The 24,210-nt window shown below is 45.3% G+C and overlaps 1 protein-coding gene across 1 annotated transcript in view; it reads right to left on the bottom strand.

Moving 5' to 3' along the window:
* Positions 1–24,210, bottom strand: part of LOC143025572 (uncharacterized) — a 213,068-nt gene that overhangs the window by 13,776 nt on the left and 175,082 nt on the right. Inside the window, exon 3 of the mRNA XM_076185456.1 lies at positions 5,005–5,146. Coding sequence (XP_076041571.1) covers positions 5,005–5,146 — 142 coding nt within the window. The remainder of the gene's footprint in view (positions 1–5,004; positions 5,147–24,210) is intronic.

The following is a 24,210-nucleotide window of genomic DNA, read 5'->3' on the forward strand; positions in this document are numbered from 1 at the left end:
CTAGCATTCCATCAAGAGGAATTAGAGGATGGATTAGAATTAGAAGATAAAGATGAATAATAATTTGAGGAATTAGGATTAAAAGATGAAGAATTAGAAGAAAAAGAAAAAGAATTTGAATAAGAAGAAAAAACAGAAGAATCATTAATGGAATTAGAATAAGAATTAGAAGAAGTAGAACAAGTTGAAACAGTGGAGGTAGAAGAAGGGGAAGAACATTTTGAAGACGAAGAGGAAAATTGCTTGTCAGCGTGAAGTCGCTGGTAGCTCAAGCCTCGTATAGAGGAACACCACAACAGGCCTTGTCTCAACTGTACATAAGGCTGTTATTCCCATGTTTTATCAGCCCGGAAAGTTCGTCTTTTTCGATGTGCTTGACATACTTTATACTGGTCAATCCCAAACGTTTATATTTTAGTTTATGGCAAACCCGTTTGTTGTGGAGACCTAGTTTTATTTTATTCTGGCTAAATTTGAAAGATTTTTACCCTAAGTTAAGGCACCCGCGTAGTGTGGGAGTTATGGACACGGCTACAAGTCTAGTATTTTTGTGGTCACTGGTAAAACTAGATAAACGAATAAATAAATAAACAAATAAACGAAATTAGAACACCGTAGCGTCGAATGGAATGGGGCTGTAACATGTCCTTATTTAACACTGTTCCTTACATCCCCTCCCCTCTCTCTCTCTTTCCCTCATCCCCCTCTCTCCCCTCGCCCCTCTCTCTCTTCCTCTATCCCATTTTTTCTTAACAAATTTGGCCTCGATTTGGATTTTCTTTTACCTTGCTGGGACATTGGGGGGAAAACAAAAAGACACTTACCGAGCTAGCACGTGTTGGACACCTGCAAACGGAACGCCTTTCTTTGCCCTCCTCCTCCACCTCCCCTTCCTCCCACTCCTCCTCGAGCAACTGCGGCGCCCCGCCCCGTCCCGCGCGATCGCGGGAGCAAAAAATTGCATCAAAGGGAACGAATGAACGATTTCGAGCGCAACATGGCACAACATCACCTACGAATCACCGATCACGCACGCACGAACACACACACCTCGTGGCGCAATAGTTACAGTTTCCGACTGCCACTACGGAGGTTCGGGATCGAATCCCACCCAAGGCTGAAATAATTTCAGTATCGCTGCACTGCGGGGTGTTTCTCCAACTTTCGTGGGCGGGGAGTTGGGTGTGTGCGCGCGTGTAAGGTCACAGCATTACCCAGATCGGTTATATATGAGCTTTGAGCTCTCTTCCGAGAGGGAAATAACTGTCGATCACGAGTCCAACACGTGATCCAAGACCATGGTGAATCACACAAACACACACAGTTTGTAGCAAAGGATAATAATATTGGAGAGTAAGAAACATGGTCCTATGAGCGTTGCTTTTCCTGTATACTACAATTAGGTAAACACCCGCACACAAGTAGCTTTCACTGTATATTACAAATAGATAGACACACATACGTAGATGCATGTGGATTAAAACGCACACGCGTGTACACACACACACACGCCCTTCTCTCAAACCCGATGGTGAGGAGTTAATGCACGGCACCGTCTTATGATATATATATACATATATATATGCATATATATATATAGAGAGAGAGAAGAGAGAGAAAGATTGCAGAGGGGCTTCTGCTAGGGGCCACTTCACTCCCCCCCCCCAAAAAAAAAAAAAAAAAAAAACTTTGCCCCCAGTGCTTGGACTTGCAGGCCAGCCGAAACAAGAAGCCAAAATACCGAGTAGGACAACGGAGTGAGACTGATACATTCACATGTATATTAGCTAAAATATTTCTGTGTATAAAATAAATTCCATGAATGCGTTGCAAAAACAAAGTATATATACACACACACACACACATATATATATATATATATATTATCAACCACAATACACTAATTCTAAGCCATCAACTCAGAGAGACTCGAGGAGGCCAACATTTACAGATTGAAACGTGGTACAGCCAAGGACTCTAACCATATATATTACAAATATATATATATATATATAATGTAATATATATATATATATATATATATATATATATATATAATATATATATATATAATATAATATATGTATATATACATATATGTAATATATATATATATATATATATATATATATATATATATATGATATATATATATATATATATATATATATATATATAATATATATATGAGGAAGCCGTGGCTAAAAGAATTTGGTCAAGACTGGTAGCCCGTCCGTACCATTCGTTCAACCTACGGTGGTGACTTGGCGTCTTCACCACGAGGATGGGCGTGCGGGCGTGCGAGTGCATGACCTCGAAAGCTCGACGCTCGACGTGAACCGACGATGACGATGACGATGATGACGATGACGACGACCACCACCACCTACCCCGACCTCTCACAACCCTAACACGTCATCGTCGAACTGCGACGACTTCGAAGTAAATCGTTTATGATGACAAGGAGAAGCTGAATCCTCGGAAACAAGGTGGTCGATCCGGACATGCAACGTCGTCATCCTCGACAAGAGAATGGGTTGTTGAAGCCTCGTCATGCCAAGCGATCAGTATTATATATATAAATGTAGATTACACTCCACCCACTCTCCCATCCCAATCACCATCTTCATAACTGTCTCTATCGACTTAGTTAAAAGAGACTACTGTAGCACCTTACCAAGATCGCAGTCCACTGCAAGACTATGACAAATAAATAAGCAAAGGAATAAATATTAATTCCGTTAAACCATCTGATGTGATCACGTAATAATATGTGAAGGTAATAACGATAAAATAAATAAAATGATAAACAAAACAAGACAACTGGGATACCTTCTTAATTTTGTTCTGTTTAAAATCAGGTGCCTTTATTCATTCAAAGGGGGCACTACACAATATTTGACTTGTACTATTGCTTTCATAACTTTAATTTACATTTTGGTGCCGAATATCTGATGCGCTCCATTAAAGCATGTAAATATGCTTTACTTTAAAGTGAATTACAGTAGGTTATTTGGACCTCGTTATTTCCTTCATAAAGGGGGAAAAACCCTTGGTATATATTCATAGAATTACTACAGTAGAAAGTATGTAATTCACTCGAGAGAAAAAGTACAGTAGCTGAAAACCAAAATTGGTACTAGGCTTTCGTATGAGACATGACGTCATGTCTGTTCACTTTTACGAAAGAAAACACCAAAACACTGACAGACCAGTCCCCATTTGGGTCAAAACTGTTAAATGGGACTACTACAAGTCGGTTCAGGCAACATCCCAAAGTGCATTATACTGAGCTACTTTATTTTTTCCGATCTTCAATTTTGTTTTCACTTCTCCAATGGAATGACTTGTTATTAAAATTATGTATACCATAAACATGTATCATACTATTTTGCTCAGAAGATAGGTAGCCTTAAATTCTACCGATTAACATTTCAGTCTGAGCAAATAATACAAAAGTATATTCCTCACACATTCCACACAACCGTACAAATTAATTGCCATGCGAATTATGATATTCGCATAGTCCCCCATCCACTTACTCCATATTTTATGTACAATACACTACGAGATAGAAAACGTAAATGTTAAGGGGTGACATAAGTAATTTCGTCGACGCGTCTAGTTTCTGGTTGTGATTTAACAAAAACAAAACATATATCAGTACAATGAAAAAGGTGATAGCAACATCTGGGCACCTATGTGTGAAAAACTAAAAGAAAATTCTGCGGTATCTGCAAGCGAGAGTAGGTTGACCAGGCAAAAATAGAGATAATAGATTTCAAGGTTCGATGGGATAGAGGAGTAATCACGTACCAGCCACTGCCCGTGATCTTGTAGAAACAAATAAATATTATATATTAGTAATAAAAATGCTGCAAAGGCACTGGGATTTTTATGTTGTATGAAAAATATGGGACAAATTATAAAGTTTACTTTAGGACACACTTTTAGGAATAATTAAAGTTCAATCATTTCTTATAACTAAGACTACTTCATGCACTACTAATGTCCAGAGATTTTGTTTTGTGAATCTGTATAGAAAATCGCCAGCATATAAAATCGAAACCATACAATAATAAATAAGTAATCATACTGGCGTGCAAGACTTTCAGGGGAATAGAATAAATTACTAAGGGGGAATTATTGGTCTCTGGGACGATTTTTTCAATTTAGGTAGATACAATCTAACCAACCGGGATCTGTGCAATGCAAAGTTTGACTCGGTTGGCTGAACACTTAGACGACATGACGTCATGTCTCTTCACTGGTTATTTTATTTGCTTGTGTATCTACCTAAATATCTTGTTTATCTACCTATACATGTTTACGTTTTTGTGCATGGCATATACTCGCGTACTGCACAAATGAAATGTATACAGCATATACGAGTCCCAGTATATTTCTGGGAGGTACATAAATTACATCTATTTTGTACATTCAACTACTTATCACTAGTTCATATCATCTGAGCCATATCTTTACAACATTTAAGGATTTCGTTTTGGCCAACACTAAATTAATCTGTTTCACCTTTAGTCTCTAGAGGGATTAAAGTACTAAGAAGTGGGTACTCATTATCAAAGTAGGTTTGTCAACACCAAACCTTGATCATTCCCGTCCTGTGCCTTGTGCTTACTTTCATCTTCCTCAAGATGGTGGCACACTAGGCTAGCATGCTATGTGTTTTTGCTACTTTGCTCGAGTAGAAACGACTTCGGTTACAATATTGTAGATTTTCGTATATGTAGTAGTTTGTATAGGTTTAAATTATCTTAGTTCATCATTCTGCTTCTCACGCTATGACGTTAAGATAATTTCACATTTGGAAATTCGAGAAACAAAAAGATCGTAACCGAAGTAGTTTCTATCCAAACGACGTAGCAAAATCAAGTATCATGCTAGCGAGAAATCCCTAGTGTGCCATCACCTTTTAGTTTGTTTTTCTCAGTGGCATGGCCGACTGTTCTACCTTAAAGTGTACGTCGGAGAGGAACTACCCACCTTGGGAGCTGGGCAGTGCCTGATTGGACCCTGGGTTCGATTCTGTGGCGGGCGGGTTGGCAGCGTCGAACTCCTCCACCAGTGTATTCTCACTCGGATACTCGAACAGCCGAGTTGCCGCATCGTCGAACGATATTTTGAGCTGAAAATGAAATAATTGAATTAATCAAAATGAAGTATTGCAAAAAAAATTCAGTTTCAACAGGATCCTGCTAAATGATTATTACGTTCGCTGTGGGACAGAACGGGGTCCATCTTGAAGCAGAGCGACCATTTGATATTGACCAAAAACAAAATTAACTGATTTTATCGGCAACAAGGCCTGGCGTGAGTCAGCCAAGGCGATGTAGCAATAAATTTACCACGATAAGGGTTCTAATATTACATCAAGTACTGCAATCTCCTCTCATAAAAATAGTGATTTTTTTTTATAATTATTATTTCGCCAGCAAAAACCGGTGCTTCTGTCCTTAGACACAATACCCAATTGAACGCCGAGATAGAATTTCAAGAGTTGTTACCATTATCATAATTTTATTGTTATTATTCTCAAAAATGTGTGACGCTGGTCCGTAGGGATGCCACTAAGTCCCTATAATACGCAGTGCATTAATTCAATAATAAAAGATGGTCTGCGACTGACGTACACTTTAAAATCATCAGGACATCGAACATATGTCAAAGATGTATTTCACGAAACCCACAAATGGCACGGCAGGGAGAAGAGAGGGGAAGAGAGGGGAAGAGAGGGGGAGAGAGGGGGAGAGAGAGAGAGGGAGAGAGAGAGAGGGAGGGAGGGAGAGCGATCGAGCGAGAGAGAGAGAGAGAGAGGAAGAGAGAGGAAGAGAGAGGGAGAGAGAGAGAGAGGGAGAGAGAAAGTGAGAGGGGTTTCGATTGAAAACCTTTTTCATAATGAACTAAATGTTAACAGTAACAACAATTGAAATAATCTTGCATGTTTCTTTTGTTTTATCCTCGGCAATTGTAGTTGTTATTTCGCACTATGTGTTCTTTTCATTATCTGCACTACATGTATATTGATTCAATGCCTAATAAAATTATTATTATAACAATACATTTGTATAAAGATGATGAACAACTCGAGAGCAGTATGAAGGAACGAAAACGTGCCACGGATTACGGAAGGGGGGCCAACGTGCTGCAACCAAATCTATGCAACCAAAACATTTTCGCTTTTTGTTTAAGAATAATGTTGCTAGGCTTGCTTCACCCCCTCCCCCCCCTGACTGCCACACTACTTCAGTGCCCCTTCTAATCATCAGAAAATAAAAAAATAAATACATAAGTATATAAAAAACACACAGGGAGCTACCCCACCCCGATCCCTTCCTCCCTAAGTTGTTCCCAGGCGCATTTTATTCGTCTAACGCCCTATCCCCTAAAAACACAAACACAAACACACACACACACACCTCTTCCTGAGGGCCCCCATGCGTGGGTTCAATCCACCGGCCCCAAGTAAGGCAGAAACCACTTTAAGGTCTTGAAAAGCCCTCAGGCATAGGGTGGTACCTGCACCACTTGAACAGGGCTCCTCTTAGGCTCAAATTCGCCTCACTCAGCTGCGCGCGCGCACACACACACGCGCACAAAGAAAAGAAAAAATAACTAAAAGAAGAGAAAAGAAAGACAAAATTATTCGCATAAAGAACGTCAGCATGTTGAAGCGACCAACTTGCATGTTCTCTAACTCTTTCCTTCCTGGGAGTACACTCTCTACTCACTCTAGCTGCCGTCTGGCTATGTCAAGAGAGAGGTCAACTATACTGCGATGCTGACTCGTTCCGAGATGCAAGATGTCCCAATGAGTCAGAGCAGCAGCAGCAGCATCTCCTTTCGTGAAGATTCATATGTCCATGTGCTCCTTGACTCAAGTTCGCAAAGTCAACAACGATCTCAAAAGCCATTCTCCAAAAATAGAAAGAGAAAGAAAGAGGAGAGAGAGAGAGAGAGAGAGAGAGAGAGAGAGAGAGAGAGAGAGAGAGAGAGAGAGAGAGAGAGAGAGAGAGAGAGAGAGAGAGAGAGAGAGAGAGAGAGAGAGAGAGAGAGAGAGAGAGAGAGAGAGAGAGAGAGAGAGAGAGAGAGAGAGAGAGAGGATTTTTCACTGGCTTGTGTACCATAATTTCTACACAATCAACATAGCACAACAATCCATCCATACTACTATGAACGCATGGTGTTAAATTGACGTGTGGAGGGATTATGTAATAAACCAGCATTACATGAATATATTGTAGATATTGATAATTATCACAATATCATTGACTATATATTGTACTGAAAAGCCATGTTCGCGGTTGTGAGACAATAATACAGCGTTGATGTATTGTCAATCTTCCTAATCGTGTAGGGACTGTTAGATTGTCAAGGCTTCGGACATGAGGGAGGGGGTGGGGCGTGGGAGGAGGGGGTGGGGGTGTTGACGCACAAAGGGCGCGTCCCTCGCACTCGACCTTTCGATCCAAGCACGGACACTGCTCCGGGGCAGCGGGCCGGAGGTGCTCGCAGATATATGAAGGTTTCACGTCCCAAGGCTGAAGGCTATGGTTAAGACATGAAGGTTAAGTCTATGCACCAAGGGTAAGGAATGAAGATTAAGGCAGCTCATACACCCACGCAACCCGTTGCATGAAACCGATCGCAACTGATGCCTACACTCTACGGAAGCAGTACTCCATGTACGTTTGCCCACTAAAAATCAGATACCTGCATTTCTGAAATAACAAATACAGGAAAATTTTATGTTCATGTCCATACAGTACAAGGAATACTGATTTCACAGACTGTAGGCATCCGTTGCGATCAGTTTCATGCAACTGGTTGCGTCGGTGTGGGAGAAACCTTGGTCTGAAATCTAAGAACGAAAGTCTATGCTAGAAGGGGAACCAGAGTGCCCAAGGCTTCTCCATTATCATCCATTCCTCCCATCGACACACACACACACCCCGACCTTCTCCTCCTCCCCTCATCACTCGTCACTGCCTTTATCCCTTCCCCTCTCACACGTGCTCCCTATCGTTGGCTAGCTCCTCCCTCCCTCACTCACTCCCTGGCAATAAGAGTAAGGAGTTTGGGGGAGGGTACTTCTTATGGGGCTGGCTTGTTCCGTGCCTGCACAGACTCCAAAAGTGGAGAGGAGGGCAAAAGAAGAAGAAGAAGAAACGACAAAAGGAGTCATAGAGGGTCATACTGAGTGAGAGAGAGAGAGAGAGAGAGAGAGAGAGAGAGAGAGAGAGAGAGAGAGAGAGAGAGAGAGAGAGAGAGGAGTTCGAGATGATGATTTGCGAATGACATAACAAGGAAAGGCTACGACAAAATTAACTTGTAAACTAATGTACTATTCCACACACGCCGACAAACAAGATTTGGTTCTGGATAACACCAGAAGATTTTTTTGATTCGTCTTAGGGCATGACCCCCACCCACGCCCCCGCCCCCTCGAGGTAAAGTGGGTCGTGGATGTATATATACTTTTGTTGTGCTCTAAAACTCCTCTGGGTGTTAATTGTATGTTGGGGGAAAGTGACGAAATATGAAGTTTACTCAGTCACACAAAACTCGAGCAAATAAACTGTAGTACGTACGCATACTGTGTACACACACACACACACACACACACACACACACACAATATCCCTGGAAGCGTGGGTCGAATGTCAACCAAGCAAATCTAGAGGGGCAACAACTCGTGGTATGCCAATATCGAAGCGTGCCTTACCAAGAGTACGAGGCTGTCGTTGCAACATGAAGCGAATAAAATAAATGGCAAAGGGGGGTGGGGGCGTTCGCTGCGTGCCGGAGTGAGCCACTACTGGGCAGTCGGCGGCGGCGGCGGCGAGATGTTGCGTGAGAAGGGCCTCGGCACGGCACAACAAAGACACAAGAGTCCCTCTGTGGGGTGGGAGGGAGGGGGGAAGAGAGCAGAAGAAAGCATAAGAGAGAAAGAGAGAGAGAGGGGGATAGAGGGGAGAGGGAAGGAGAGGGAAGGAGAGAGGGAGAGAGAGAGAGAGAGAGAGAGAGATAGAGATAGAGAGAGAGAGAGAGAGAGAGAGATAGAGATAGAGAGAGAGAGAGAGAGTGAGTGAGTGTGAGTGACCCGGCCAAGTGCCGCCTGCAAGACCAACCAAAACAAACGACCTACTCATCAGAGCAAGATCCCCACTAAGTATAGACCGGCTCTCGAGAAAGGACGACGACGACGACAACTCCCGACGCAGCGACGACGACGACGACGACGTCTGACCGCCGAAGTGGACGCTCGGATGCCAAACTGCATCGGTCAGGGCGCTCTTCGACCTCACCCGACGACGGCTCCCCGTTCCGAGATCTCCTAATGGCTGGCGCCCTCGTCTCCTGGCTCCTTCGGCGTCCGTCTCTCCGCTGGCGTTATCCTCAACCTCCAGCCCTCGTCAGCCCTCGCCAGAAACAAAATGGTCAATAAGCGTCAACCGTGTGGACGAAGAGACACTCGCGGGACCTTCCAGACAAAACGGACCGGGAATCCATCGCGGTCAAACACGGTCCCTTCGACTTCAGAAAATCGCCCGTTTTTAGGCCAGAACAAAATATATGGAGCACACCACCGAAGGTGAGCGGTACACCAGCGGGAAAATTCCTACACTATATAATCACAGACGAAGCTAGAACATCTTTTCAGACGACCGAGTAACGTTCGCGTTAAAATGGCGAAGTTATTGTAAGGAAAAATGGAGAAGTCGGAAGAGACGTAACTTCTGAGGCAGAGAAAAATAAACAGACCCACCGGGAGCACCAAACGGGAAAAAAAATCGCCATTTTAGTGTCGAAGAAAGGAAGACTGGCAGGAAGGCAGGAAGGAAGAAAGGCGGGGAGGAAGGAAGGGGGAAAGGAAGGCATGAAGGAAGGAAGGAAAGAAGGAAGGCAGAAAGGCATGAAGGAATAAGGCAAGAAGGAAGGAAGGCAGGAAGGCATGAAGGAAGGAAGGAAGGAAGGCATGAAGGAAGGAAGGAAGAAAGTGAGGAAGGAAGAAGGCAGGCAGGCAGGCAGGCAGGCAGAAGGCATGAAGGAAGGAAGGCAGGAAGGAAGGAGGGCAGCGATGTGGGTGGAACGGGCCCCACGAAACGGGCTAGGAAGTTGTTCCATGTCGCAAGTTCAAAAAACAAACGAGTGTGAAATGTTGCACATTGCATGCATGCATGCGACGAGTAGTGCCAGTCTCCGTGAAAACCCGTCTTGCTGCCAACACTCCTTTTTTTATTTCTTATTATCTATTTTATTCTATTTTACCTCATTTATTTATTTTTGCATTTTTTTTTTTTGTCGTAATACCATGCGGAAATTGACCGCCTGGATTTCAACGTTCCCCCTCGATACAAAACTGTGCGGAGTGGCAAATGGTCACTCAAACCAATTAGATATTCAAGAAGATTTAGATCAATTACAGCAATGGTCTGAAAAGTGGCTAATGAAATTTAAACACAAGTAAATGCAAGGTAATGCACATAGGTAAAAATAACAGTAAGTACGATTACAAGTTATTTGGAAATTCGTTAACAAAAGTGGATAGTGAAAAAGATCTCGGCGTAATTATCAGTAACGACCTCAAATCATCCAAGCAGTGTATTTCAGCCTCTGAGAAAGCAAATAAGATTCTGGGATTGATTGCGCGATCTTTTGATTTCAAAAGTCCATCACTCATTAACAAGCTATATAAATCGTTAGTTCGTCCACATTTGGAATATGCTGTTTCCGTATGGTCACCGAATCTCATTAAAGACATTGACAGACTGGAAAAAGTACAACGGCGAGCCACAAAACTGATTCCAAATATCAAAAATAAATCATACGAAAATCGACTTAAGCACATGAATCTGTTTTCCCTAAAAAAGCGTAGACTCAGAGGTGACTTGATACAGGTCTTTAAGATTTTAAAGGGAATTGACAACATCAAAAGTGACCAAATTTTCACATTGAATGAGAATCAGACAAGAAACAATGGACTCAAACTGTCCGGAAATAGATTCAATTTGGAAGTAGGTAGAAACAACTTTGCCAAACGTGTAGTTAATGAATGGAATAAACTTCCTGCACAGGTAGTGCAATGTATTTCAGTTCGAAGCTTTAAGAATCATTTAGATAAATACCTAAGTAAGATTCTGTAATGATTATAATTTATGTTATATTATTTGTTTTTGTTTTGTTATAATTTGTCTGTCTGATTTTCATTTATTATTAGTTATATGTCAATTTATAATCATTTACTATTTACCTTTTTGTTTGTTATTCAACTATACCTATGCATTTATTTATGTATTTTATTTGTTATTTTTACATTATTATAGTTTTAATTTATTATTATTATTATTATTATTATTATTTTTTTTTTTTTGCATCCGACCTAGATATGGATCAAAAGGTCTCCTGTCGGCATGCTCCGCCTTTGTAATCCTTTGTAATCCTTTGATTCATTCTCTGTTGGCCCCGTCTTACGTGTTTGTTTGTTTGTTTGTTCTCTGGCTAACACCAGGCAATTCTATTCGGGTCTTGAAGTGCCCCCGCTTTGCCCAAAAGCCTCGCACTTACTTCGTTCAGTAGGATGACATTGTCATCCATCTCTTCTGGTCAACGTCACGGCCAGGAAGGAGAAGTGAAGCGCAGATGGAATGCCAGAGGGGCTGAAGTACGAAAGGAAATATGTGGACAGAGAGAAAGAAATGGAGAGAGAATTCGGAGAGAGAACTGAGGAGGTTGGAGATATGGAGGGAGATGTGATGGAGAGAGTGGGAGGTGATGGAGCAACTGAGGGAGAGAGGTCCTACTCTATTCTAATCCAATAAAGGATTAAAATGCGACGCGACCCGTCGATGACGTCGACAAGAGACTCTCCATCCAGGCATTCGAACCCGATGGGAAATAACGGCCACGGAACTGAAAACTCGGATCCTGTAGATTTTGTGTGTGTGTGTGTGTGTGTGTGTGTGTGTGTGTGTGTGTGTGTTTCATCATGGCCTTGGATCACGTGTTGGACTCGTAATCAACATCTATTACCCTCCCGGAAGAGAGCTCAGAGCTCATATATGACCGTGTGTGTGTGTTTCATCATGGCCTTGGATCACGTGTTGGACTCGTAATCAACATCTATTACCCTCCCGGAAGAGAGTCAGAGCTCATATATTACCGTGTGTGTGTGTATGTGCGCGTGTGATTCACCATGGTCTTGGATCATGTGCTGGACTCGTGGCCGACATCTATTACCCTCCCGGAAGAGAGCTCAGAGCTCATATATGACAGTGTGCGAGCGTGTGTAGCCAGTATAGGAATGCACATACCCATTTGTCACCCTATAGTTTTCCTTTTTTATCACACATTCATGGAAGACGGGGGGTGGGGGTAGGGTGGCTAACTTCGACCTGGAAAGGGGTCTCGATCGTCCGTGCCTCCTTTCGACCCGGAGGTCCCCCTCCCCCGCCAAACCTCCGCTACTCCTCACAGGTGCTAAAAATCGCATCTCGTCCTTATTGGCCAGAAACAATATATAAGGTGCGCCATAGTGTTGCGGAAGACAATCAGACGACAGCCTGGCCTAAAGATGCATCATCGAAATAGAAAAAGGACATGAATTTTGCACATGCACAGAAAAAACCATTAGTACAGGGTCCCCACGTGACACTGCCTCTGGCAATGTGACGTGACGTGACGTCACGTGACGCGACGCGCTACGTCACGCACCAGCTCAACAGCCGGAATTGCTCCTGGCGGAGACCCGGGTCCCGCGCACACACACACAACGACCTCTGATGGAGGGCGGGCTTCCGCCAGGCCCCACCCTGCCCGGCCACGCAAACTCCACTTTGCTCCCGGCGAAGAGAGAGGAAGCGGCCGCAGCACTTGAAGAAGGAGAGAGGAAGGGAGGAGGGGAGAGTAAGGGAGGGAGGAGGAGGGGAGGGTAAGTGAGGGAGGAGGAGGGAGGGTAAGGGAGAGATGAGGGGGAGGGAAAAGGAGAGAGGAGGGAAGGGAAGGGGAACAGAGGAGGGAAGGGAAGGGGGAGAGAAGAGGGAAGGGAATGAAGGGAGGAGGGGTGTAGGAGGAGAAACCAAAATTTGGGGGAAAGTTGGAGGACTGACTGCCGGAGGAGAAGAGGGGGGGGGTCCCTGCTCAAGAAAGAAAGAAAGAAAAAAAAAAGTGGAGATGCAGGAGAAAGGCGACGGAGAGGTGGGAGGTCAGCAGGAAGAGGTGGAGTAGGAGTGGTGGAGGATAAAGGGGTGAGGGAAGGAAAGAGGGAATGAAGAGAGAAAAGAGGGAGAGAGAGAGAGGCCATGAAGGAGGAGGAGAGGGACGACATAAAAGATGGAGGAGGTACTAGAGACACTGGAGGAAAAGATGGAGAAGGTCGTGGAGGTGACAGAAAAGAAGAAATATGTGAAGAAAAAATAGAAGGATGTACAGGAGACGGTGGAGGTGAAGGGTGAGAAGAAATGGTGGAGGAGTTGGGGGAGGAGGAGGAGGAGGAGGAGGAGTAAGAGGAGGAGGAGAAGAATGGACGAAGAAAGGAAATTTCGTCGTCGTCGTTGTAATTGTAGATGTCGTCGTCGTCGTCGTCATACGTATTTTCGTCGTCAATATCGTCGTCAATGCCGTCGTATACGCCAGAGGCTAAGACGCGTTCACACTCACGCAGAGGGTTCCGATGGGGGGAGGGGGAGGGGGGACGGGCGTCGCATGACTCAGCGCCTGGCTAGAGGAGGAGGAGGAAGAGTAGGAGGGCGGGGAGAAGGAAACGAGAGGTGTAGGCAACAAGAGGTGGAGAATATGAGGGTGATAAGTTGGTGGTGGATGTGTATGAAGGGGGGAGTAAAAGTAGAATAACAGGATGAGAAGGAAGGTGTGGGAAAAGAAAGGAGGGGAGAGGAAGGAGAGAAAGAGGGAGAGGAGGAGGAGAGGAAGAGGAGAGGAGAGGAGGAGGAGGAGGAAGAGAAGGGACAGAAAGAGGAAAGGGATGAAAAAGGAGAGGAAAAAGAACGAGGACGTGAGATAATGACGACGAGTATGATGAAAAGAGGCGAAGAAAGAAACAAGGAGGAGGAGGAGGAGGAGGAGGAGGATTGGGAAGCGTCACGATGGGGGAAAGCCACGACTGAGGGGCATGAGAAGCTCCCCTCATCTCCCCCCCCCCTTCCACTTTCTCCTTCGCCTTCCAGTAGATGCCCTCTTCCCCTCTTCTCTAGCTTCGCTCCTTATTCTTCGGGCGAAACCTTTTTCTTCGTTCTTTATCGCATTCCATTGCCAACTCCCCCTTCCCCTCCCCTCCCCACCTTTCCCCTCTTTCACGACTCCCCTCGTCTTTGTCTCTCTCTCCTCCTCCTCCTCCTCTTCCTCCTCCTCCCTCGTAGAATTCTCTTTTTGGGTCATATTCATTGCATCAATTCTTCTGTTTGGGTCCCTTCGTTCCTATGCGCACGGCGTAGTCTTGTGTATTAGTGTGTGTGTGCGTGCGTGCGTACGTGTGTGTGTACGTGTATGTGCATATACGTGTGTGTGTATGTACAAGTGTATGTGTGTGTGTTTGCGAGGGTATATGTGTGCGTGTGTATACATATGTATGTGTGTGTGTGTGTTTGCGAGGGTATATGTGTGTGTGTGTGTGTGTGTGTGTGTGTGTGTGTGTGTGTGTGTGTGAGAGAGAGAGAGAGAGAGAGAGAGAGAGAGAGAGAGAGAGAGAGAGAGAGAGAGAGAGAGAGAGAGAGAGAGAGAGAGAGAGAGAGAGAGAGAGAGAGAGAGAGAGAGAGTGAGAGAGAGAGAGAGAGAGAGAGAGAGAGAGAGAGAGAGAGAGAGAGAGAGAGAGAGAGAGAGAGAGAGAGAGAGAGAGAGAGAGAGAGAGAGAGAGAGAGAGAGAGAGAGAGAGGAGAGCAAACAGGAGTGGGCAGAAGCGTCCAATGACCAGCAGCAGCATCGTGTCGGAGGCGGGGTGAGGAGGTGGGGTGGGAGAGGGCGGAGGAGTAGGGCGTGCGCGCGCGCGCGCGTGTATGTCCAAGTAGACAAAAGATATCTACGAAAGTTTGATTTGCTTTCCAAGTTCCTTGTGAGAACGACTTCCCATTTCGCCAAACCATATTCTGTCAAACAGCATTTCGCCAAATCAGCCCACACATATCGTCAAACACCTTAGATAATACACTAAGTTACGCTATGTTACACTTGGTTGGATTAGGTTTGTGACGTTTAAATTATTCTGAAGAGGCGTCTATTGGCCGACAGAGTCTACTGGATTACTCGGAGAGTGCCCGGCCAATCAACCAAGACCAATCCTTAATCCAAGACACCAAAGCGGTCAAAGCAATATTACATAGCATTTCCACCATTCGCTGTGACATTACAAAGAACTCTAGCATCACCGAACACCTAACTTCTACAACTTTCCCCTCCTCCTCCCCTCCCACCTTGTAACACCTACTTAATAGCTCCAACATGGCTATGAATGTGGCGGAATCCAGCCAGAATGGCGTATTGATAAACTGAGAGACTGCATCAATCTCAGCCAAAAATGCCGCCACGCCATGCACATCGAGGCCAGGGATGAAAGAGAAAACGCCAAGCGAAATTGCACCTGATAATTCTTACATCTTATTTTCTGTATGAGGGGGCGGTCACCGATTAAATGAAGCGGCCTTGCTGTGGATGAGCTGTGTCTTGCTGCACTGCTTCTGACCCAGAGCACTGGGCGAGATGCAGGGATGACCCGTCATCCAGGAGGAGCCAAGAAAAGAGGGAGGGAGGGATGGTGAATGGGAGTGGAGTACGTGGAGATGAAATGGGTGGGAGTGGATTTATGCCTTTGACTTTGGCTAGCTCCCTTGTAAGGGGGAGAGCAGTTGGTATATGTATTTTCATTATTACTTTATTGATTACTTTCTTTATAGTTATTGTTTACATTGTCATTTTCCCATATTTATGGTTAGTATTAGTGATTTTTTTAGAATCATTTAGGTATATTTGTACCATAACTGTCAGAAATCCATCAATACAACAGCATAGTTTTGCATCCAGTAAAAAATATATATAAAAATAAATAACTAAAAAAAAAGATATATATATATATATATATATATATATATATATATACATATACACACACACACACACATACAATCTATTGTTGACTCAAGTTTCATTAAATGAAACCTAGAGCCCCAAAGTGGCATGCCTCGTAAATCAAGTTCTGGTCAACAACTAACTGTTCCATTCAGACAAAGGGAAGACCCCCCCCCCCAAGACCGGAATGGGTCACTTTCATTTGTCCCATCAGCTCATGAAAAACGAAAATTTCAATATTCATAATAACGTGTGGGGGGGGGGGCGTTCCCTCGATCCATTCGAACAACATTCGACGTAAATTGTGGAGAAACAATTTTTGTTCATTTCAAAGCCCTCCTGACGAACCACGTACACATTTTTTCTCTGGTTAGCCCCAAACAATTCCATTTACCCTGGGGGGGGGCAAGAGTGGGAGAGAGAGAGAGTGGGAGAGAGAGAGAGAGTGGGAGAGAGAGAGAGAGAGAGAGAGAGAGAGAGAGAGAGAGAGAGAGAGAGAGAGAGAGAGGGGGGGGGGCATATGCGCGAAATTAGGCCAGGACCGCCCGAAAACTGCCAACATAAACTGTTCGCAAAACTGGCAGAAGCAGCTGCCAAAGCTGCAGCAGTTGCTGACACCACCCCCCCCCCTCCTCACCGCCCACCTCAAATAAAAAAAAATTGAAAAGAGCAAGATCTCATCTCAAACTCGGGGCGAACTCTCGACGCTGACAGAAAACCCGCGATAAAAGAAAGACGTCCCCCAACTTGGGCACAGAATCAATACTTATGGAAGTACACAGGATGCAGGGTGGCGAAGGAGGAGGAGGAGAATGAGGGGAGGAAGAAATGAAGAGGAAGAAGAGGAGGAGGAAGACAGATGAGGAGGAGGAAGGCGAGGAGGAGGACGAAAAGGACGAGAACGATCAAGAGGGAGGAAGAGGAGAGAAGGACGAGGAAGATGAAGAGAAGGAACAGGACGGAAGAAGAGGACAAGGAGGGGTGGAGGACGAGAAGAAACGCAAAGAGAAAGACGAGGACGAGGATGACGAGAAGACAAAGAGAAAGAGATGGACGAGGAGCTGGGCTAAGAGGAGGACGAGGAGGGCGAGGAGGAGGACGAGGGCAGCGAGCGAGGAAGGTCGAGGTACATGCAGTAACATCGCATAACCGAATTCCCCCTTTTCGAGTCCCGTGGTTGATCCCTGACCAGCTTACCAGGGAGACTCCATTCTAGTGCTTAACCACAATGGAGCATTCCTTACTAAGCAAATGAAATCTGAAACTGTATAACAGTTTACTTCTATATAAAGTGCAAATCATCACCACTGCCTCTACTCGATACAACACAAACTTGTGCGTTTTTAAACTCTACTCATATACGAAATGTTCGTATAAATGCGCACTCTCGCAGTTTCCAACCTTCCCAAGGAATGAACCATTGAATTCCTTTAATTGTCGTCCATCAACCTGATCTAAGAGGCTCAACAAACAATATCCAGTGAAATCTGATATTCTTGATTAATTAAGGCTGCGAAAGTGTAGCTGCACAATGGAAGGCTAAGAGCGGGAGGGTGGAGGTGTGGAGAGTGAGTGAGTGAGTGAGTGAGTGTGGAGTGAACCGGAGAGCAGCTGGGATATCGCGGGACTGAGTGAAGTCAAAGGCCAAGCAGCTACCCGACAGTCACCGCCCGTTCTGCTACAGAAAGAAAAATATGGAAAGCTTTTGTGGAGTAAGATTGTTGCGTAACTGAAATTACTAGTAACGTAGTGAAACCGAGTAGTTAATTAGATGGGGTAGCTTGGATTGTTATTGGGCTGTTTGCAGGAGTGATGAGAAAGTGTCTAGGAGAGGTTTTCCTTCGGCAGTGGTCTACGGAATGCAGACTGATTAGTCGAGAAGTTTAGGGGTGAATGGAGCTACAGGAACTGGAATTGTGGGAAAGATGGAATACACAGACACAGAAAAGGGGAAGGACGAAAGATTGCACAGAGATGGGAGGGCGGGAAGGAAGGAGGGGAGAGAAAGAGAGGATATCAAAAAGGGGAAGGTCAAAACGGGGATAAGAGGAAATACTCCAAGAGTTGAGAGGTCTGGAAAAAGGAAACGTGACGTGAAGCGGTAAGGGTGTGAGAGAGGGATGGAGGTGGAGGAGAGTTGGTTGGTATTGGGCTGGTAGCCATGATGGTCCCGACTTTAACGTGCTCTGCCTGAGTCATGAAATATGTGGGGGTCAAGCCTGGAGCATTGAGTTCGCTCCTTCTAACCTTTCCAGAACCTTCGCCCTTGCTCCTCAACAACGCTGGATGTACTGAATGAACTTCTTCTGTGGGTGCTGGAAATGGTTCCAGTTTTGGATGACAACTGATATCAGGCGTAACAAAAATTGTATTCCCGGTATTCATTGATATTGTTGTTGATACTGTTGATGATGTTGATGCTATTGTTGTTGTTGATGTTGTTGTTGTTAGGGACCGTAATTTACAGGATCTTCTACCTTGTGGACAAGTGGGGAGGGGGGCTATGTGGTGATTGGTTTGACGACACCATCATCACCACTGGTTGATACTAGTTGATACTAGACAGTGATACTAGTCGATACTAGTTTGTCATCGCATCGTGCGCTGGGCATGACGCATCGCATGCTGGGCCCTTCTCGAGCCATATGCTGCCTTGCTGAAGTTGCATTTCTGTAATGGACACGTGATAAGATGTTTACGAAAAGGCATGTGTTCCCATTGGACATTTGTACTATACAGAGAGAATCGTAGCCACTCGTAATTAGTTGTAGGAGCCTATATCATTCAGAGGTTTCCTCCTGGCCTGCAACAGGGTAAATTTCAGTCTGCTCTGATATACAAAATTATTCAGTTCAAAGTGAGTACGTTCAACGATTAGCGGTCACAGTTAGAACTACAACCAGGATGTCTACATAAGGTCCGTACCGATTAAGTCTTTTAGTCCAGCCTCTCACACCCGCACACCCACACATTCAATATCTAATTGAATCTAAAGTAATAATATAAAAGTCACATAGTTAGGAAACATTAGTCTCATTCCACCATCAATGTTGTTATACGATACGTTTGTTCGTGTTCCTTGTTGATCTAACTATCTTGGCCACAGCTACCACTTATCTATATATATTCGAAATCAAGGAGCACGACAGACAACCTCGCGCCGATGTCGTCTTCTCATTGTGGAAGAAATGAAAAAAATTATAATTCTCTATTTCATGATCCGACAGTTTTTGTACGTCTTATCCTTAATTCCTGATCATTGTTTTGGGACGGTAGTTCGATCTAACTAAACGTTGGCATAAAGTGGCAAGAGAAATCACAATGAAAGGGGTTTGTGATGGTATCAACACTTGTCAAAGGAGTATATGGTCCCCCCCTCTCTCTCTCTATCAATTTCCCTTGATTAAGCTTATAACTGAAGTCAGTGATGAATCATTTGAGGGTATCAAGAATCATCTAATGGATACTACATAACTTCAGTATAATTCATCTTGTCCCTGCATTCATGGGGCACTGCAGTAATTATGACCCTATGTGATGGGGTGCTAGGGTGTTGAACTACCTGTGCCTGGGTGCACAGTACGGAAAATGTTAGGAAATTCTACCAAATGTGAACACTTTCAGCTACCTCTCGCCATGTTCTGTCCTTCCTTCGTCTTGCTCTACTTTTGAAGTCAAATGAAAGTTGGTTGAAACAAAGTACGAAGAAGAAATACCAGATGGAGGGGGAGGAGGAGAAAGGAGATATTACGATGGAGAGCAGGGAGAGGAGGGAGAGAGGGAGAGGAGGGTCGCATAAGAAAAATAGCCCAAGTTTGAGGAACATTCAAAAGGGGGGAGGGGGGGGGCGAAGAACGAGGAAGGGGCGAGGGGGGAAAGTTGGGAAGGGGGGGAAGAAGGATATTAAATCGCGATAACGAGACGGATGTCTCGATAACACATGACGTGGAAGCAAGTCTATAGGCACTAAAGAGAGGCCCTGGGCGGCGACCGGGACGAGGCTCGGAGGGGCGGCGGCGGCGGGACACCACGAGGATAAATCACTTCTAAAACGTGGGAGGGGGGAGGAGGAAGAGAGAGATGGAGGAGGAAAAAAGAGAAGGAGGCGGAAGAAAGAGAAGGAGGAGAGAGGAGGAGGAAGAGTGTGGAATAGGAGGAAGAGAGGGGACGAGGAAGAAGAGAGGGGAGAAGAAGGAAGAGAGGGGAGAAGGAAAAGAGGGGAGGGAGAGGAGGAGGAGGAGAGGGGAGGATAAGGAAGAGTGGGGAGGGGGATGAGATGGGTAGAGGAAGAGAGGAGAGGGACGAGGAGGGGAGGGGAGGGACAGACAGGGTCGATGGGGAGAAATGGAAATGAAGTGAATGAGGAGGAGGAGGAGGAGGAGGAGGAGGAGGAGGAGGAGGAGGAGGAGGAGGAGGAGGGGGAGGAGGAGGAGGGCCAAGGGAAAGCTACAAAGAGTCTCTCATACCCTTCCCCCTTTCCCCGAGACAATTTTTTTTTTTTTATTGACTGCGACCGTCCGCCCTGAAGAAGACACTCTACGTAACTATATATTAGGCAGACAGATGGACTTCTGTGCCAAGACGCCTCCTCCTCCTCCTCTCCATAGCTAGACAAGAGCAACGCCTCCAGAGCTGCTGCTGCTGCTTCTTCAACGACGACAGAGTTCATCGGCGTCCGCAAAAGCATCCTCCTTGCTCCAGAGGGCACTTCTTGGCTCTGGCATTAGTAGTGCCAATGGCAGTTTCTGTGTCCGTGTGGATGGGTGTGAAAAAGATGATAAAAAAGAATGTATAAAAAGAGAAAAAGAAATGAAGAGAGCTGAAAAGTGACGAAAGAAGAGAAATGAAAAAAAAGGAATAGGCCAAATTAGTAGATAAGAAAACGAAAAGATGAAAGACATGAAACAAGAAAACAAAAAACAACAAAAAAAGCGAAAGAATGAAGAAACATGAAAGAAAAAAAAGGGAGAAAAGAGAAAGAAAGAAGAAAGGATGAAAAGAAAATAGAAATATCAAAAACCGGGAATGTCCCACCCAAAATAAACAAACGAAATAATAATAAACCAATAAATAAATAAGAATAAAAATAAAAACCGGGAAGATCACCAAACCTGTTTGTTAATTTATTTACATATTCATTTACTCTTTCTACCCAGGACGAGGGACGAACATGGTACCCCCTGGACCACAACGACCCCTCCCTGGTGCCGAGGCCCGCCGCCGCCGAAGTGTGAACGGCGCACGATCAATGTGTGCGAACAGACTACACCACCCAAGGTCATTGTGTACCAATGACCTTGGATGGGAGTGGGTGGGGCGGCCACAAGGTCACTACGTACTCGTGACCTTGGAGGGGGAGCACATGGACAAGAGGATGAGGAGGAGGGACAAGGACGAGGAAGGAGGAGGAGGAGGAGGAGGAGGAGGAGGAGGAAGAGGATGCAGATGAGGAGGAGGAGGAGGAAGAGGATGAATATGAGGACGAGGAGTATGACGAGAAAGAGATGGAAGAGGAAGAAGAGGGGTGCAAGGAGGACGACGAAAAGACAGAGGACGAAAACGAGGAGGAGGGGGGGGCAAAGAGGCGAAGAAGACAATATATAGGCGGGCGGGATGGGGCGGGGAGGGGGAGCCTGTGCTCATCTCTTTTCGAAACTCCACCCCTTCCATACCGTGTGGCACTGCCCCTTTCACAGTGGATGCCGCCAAGCGATTTCATTCATTACCGTGTGAAACCTTCGGTAGAGGTGCTGCGCGCGCGCGTGTGTGCGAGAGAGAGAGAGAGTGGGCGTCGCTAAAAAGGCAATGAAACTTGTATCCTGTAGGCGGAAAGCGTCCCTGCTCTCTTTCTCTTTCTGTGCGAGCGCGCGCGCGTGTTTGTGTGTGTGTGTTTGTGTGTGTGTGTGTGTGTGTGTGTGTGTGTGTGTGTGTGCGTGTTTAATGTGTGTAAGCACGCGTGCATGCGGGTGTGAGTGTGCGTGCGTGGGTGTGCGTGCGAAAGAGTATTTGCACAACACAACACTCGCAGTCATCACATGAAAGGCACAAAATGTTTCTTTGGAAGGGCACCGGAGTCTTCTGAAACAGTCGAAACACCAGTTTTCACATTTAAAAAACATTTAAACACCCACGCTCAACACAAGACAATTCAAAACTAAGATGGCGACTTTCTGATTTTGTTTTCGTTTAGACGGAAAGCTTTGCGATTAGCTGGAATCGGTCACGGGACTCGAGCGATAATGTATTACATAAAACCTCCGCCAGATGTCTCGCTTATGCGCTCGAACACATCGCCGAGTGGCAAACAAGAGAGACAGAGGTGGCCATATTACAAAAGTCAACTCTATCTTCTTCTTTAAGTGAATAAAACCAGACTTGCGAGTTTCACCGTGTGTGTGTGTGTGTGTGTGTGTGTGTGTGTGTGTGTGTGTGTGTGTGTGTGTGTGTGTGTGTACGCGCGCAGGTGCACATCCAACCAAATCCTCCACATCAGGGACCACAAAGACAACGAGCAAAGGTCGACCTAACCCCTTGAACACAGCAACATCCTTCCTATCTATCACTCCTTCCGGCCAAGAACCAGCGGCTGTATCCATCCAAGAGGATGACAGCCAAGCTACAAAGAGAGCCAAGGGGTCTCCATCGGTCGGGACTCTGTTCAGGCCAGAGTCCGCGCTGTGAACCACATATAATCCCCCTGTAGAGTCTGCAGAAGCCTCGACCACGAGGAGAGCCTCCGGGTTGAAGTAGTTAAAGGTCATCTCTTGTCGTAAACAGGCCCGGCACTGGCACTGGCGGCACTCCCAGCCTGGGCAATTGGGAGTGCCACGCCACATTTCTCCGCAGTTGTGGTGGTGATCGTGATGATGGAGGGGTGTGATGATGATGACAGTGGTGGCAATTCACCGGCAATGACCAGCGCTTCTATCCACGGAGACAAAACGGGATAGAGATGGAAAGGAAAAGTGGAAAATGAAAATGGTAGATAGAAAACGGGGGAAGGGGGGAGAGGGGTAGAGGGAGAGGGAAACGGGGAGAAGGGATGGGATAGGGTGGTGCAAAGAAATTGAAGGGAGAGGGGGAGATGGAGGGGGAGATAAAGGGGGAGTAGGGAAGGCTGCGATGGGAGGGGGGAAAGGCTTTCATGATAAAAAGTGGGCGCCCTCTTAGTGTACAAGTCAACAATTGAGCCAACAGATTCAGAAGTCAACAATTGGCCCGGCAACGCGATTCATACTATAGGAGAAAAAAACGCGAAACAATACGAAACACGGCGAAAAATTAAAGGAGTTGCGAGGGAGAGGGAGGAAGAGGAAGAGAAGGGAGAAAAGGAGAAGAGAGTAGAAAAGAGAGAAGAAGAGAGTAGAAAAGAGACAAGATAGAGGAGAGAAGAGAAAAAGGCTGAAAAAAAAACACGAGAGACCAACGAAGATCAATGGAAAGGAGAATGGAGAAACATACAAAAGATGGGGAGGGAGGAGGCAGTGATGAGGAGAAGTTTTTCTGAAGTGCCCCTTGAGCAATGCCTTCCAGGCGATAAGAGCCTTCTCGTCGGCGTTTTTTTTTTATCAACTTATTAATTCTATTTATTCAATTGCTTGTTTATTCTAGAAATAGTGGAGGAGACCCGTTCAAATCTGCTTAAGAGACGTACTTTCTATATTTCATTCTTGTTCACGACTGACGGTTTTATATTTTCAATCCTTAAGAACAGACACGAACGAAATCTGTCCAAACATGACAACACGCTGACGAGTGTTTCTAACAATTTCCTTTGTAACATTTACAGTATAAAGACGTTCTCTGGTAGATACATCTTGGCATCAAATATCAAACATGCACCGCGAAAATCACTGTGGTCAAAAGGCTTTTGAATACGACTTTTATATACACAAATCAGCTGGTGACAACAACTCCGCTTGCAATGCGGGTACTAGTTCCGATTCCTTCCGCTGGGCGGCGCACGGCGCCCCTCCTCCTCCTCCTCCTCCTCCTCCTTACGCCCCCTCCCTAACCCCTGGGGGGAGAAAGGGGGAGAAAGGGAGACAATGGCACACGGGGTGGGAAGGTTAGTCCACGTGTTGGGGAGGGCAGGGGGGATAGTGAAAGCTTGGGGGG

This window comes from Oratosquilla oratoria, chromosome 5 (genome assembly GCF_046742065.1).
Source record: "Oratosquilla oratoria isolate Oo_2021 chromosome 5, ASM4674206v1, whole genome shotgun sequence".
In the NCBI taxonomy this organism is placed as follows: domain Eukaryota; kingdom Metazoa; phylum Arthropoda; class Malacostraca; order Stomatopoda; family Squillidae; genus Oratosquilla; species Oratosquilla oratoria.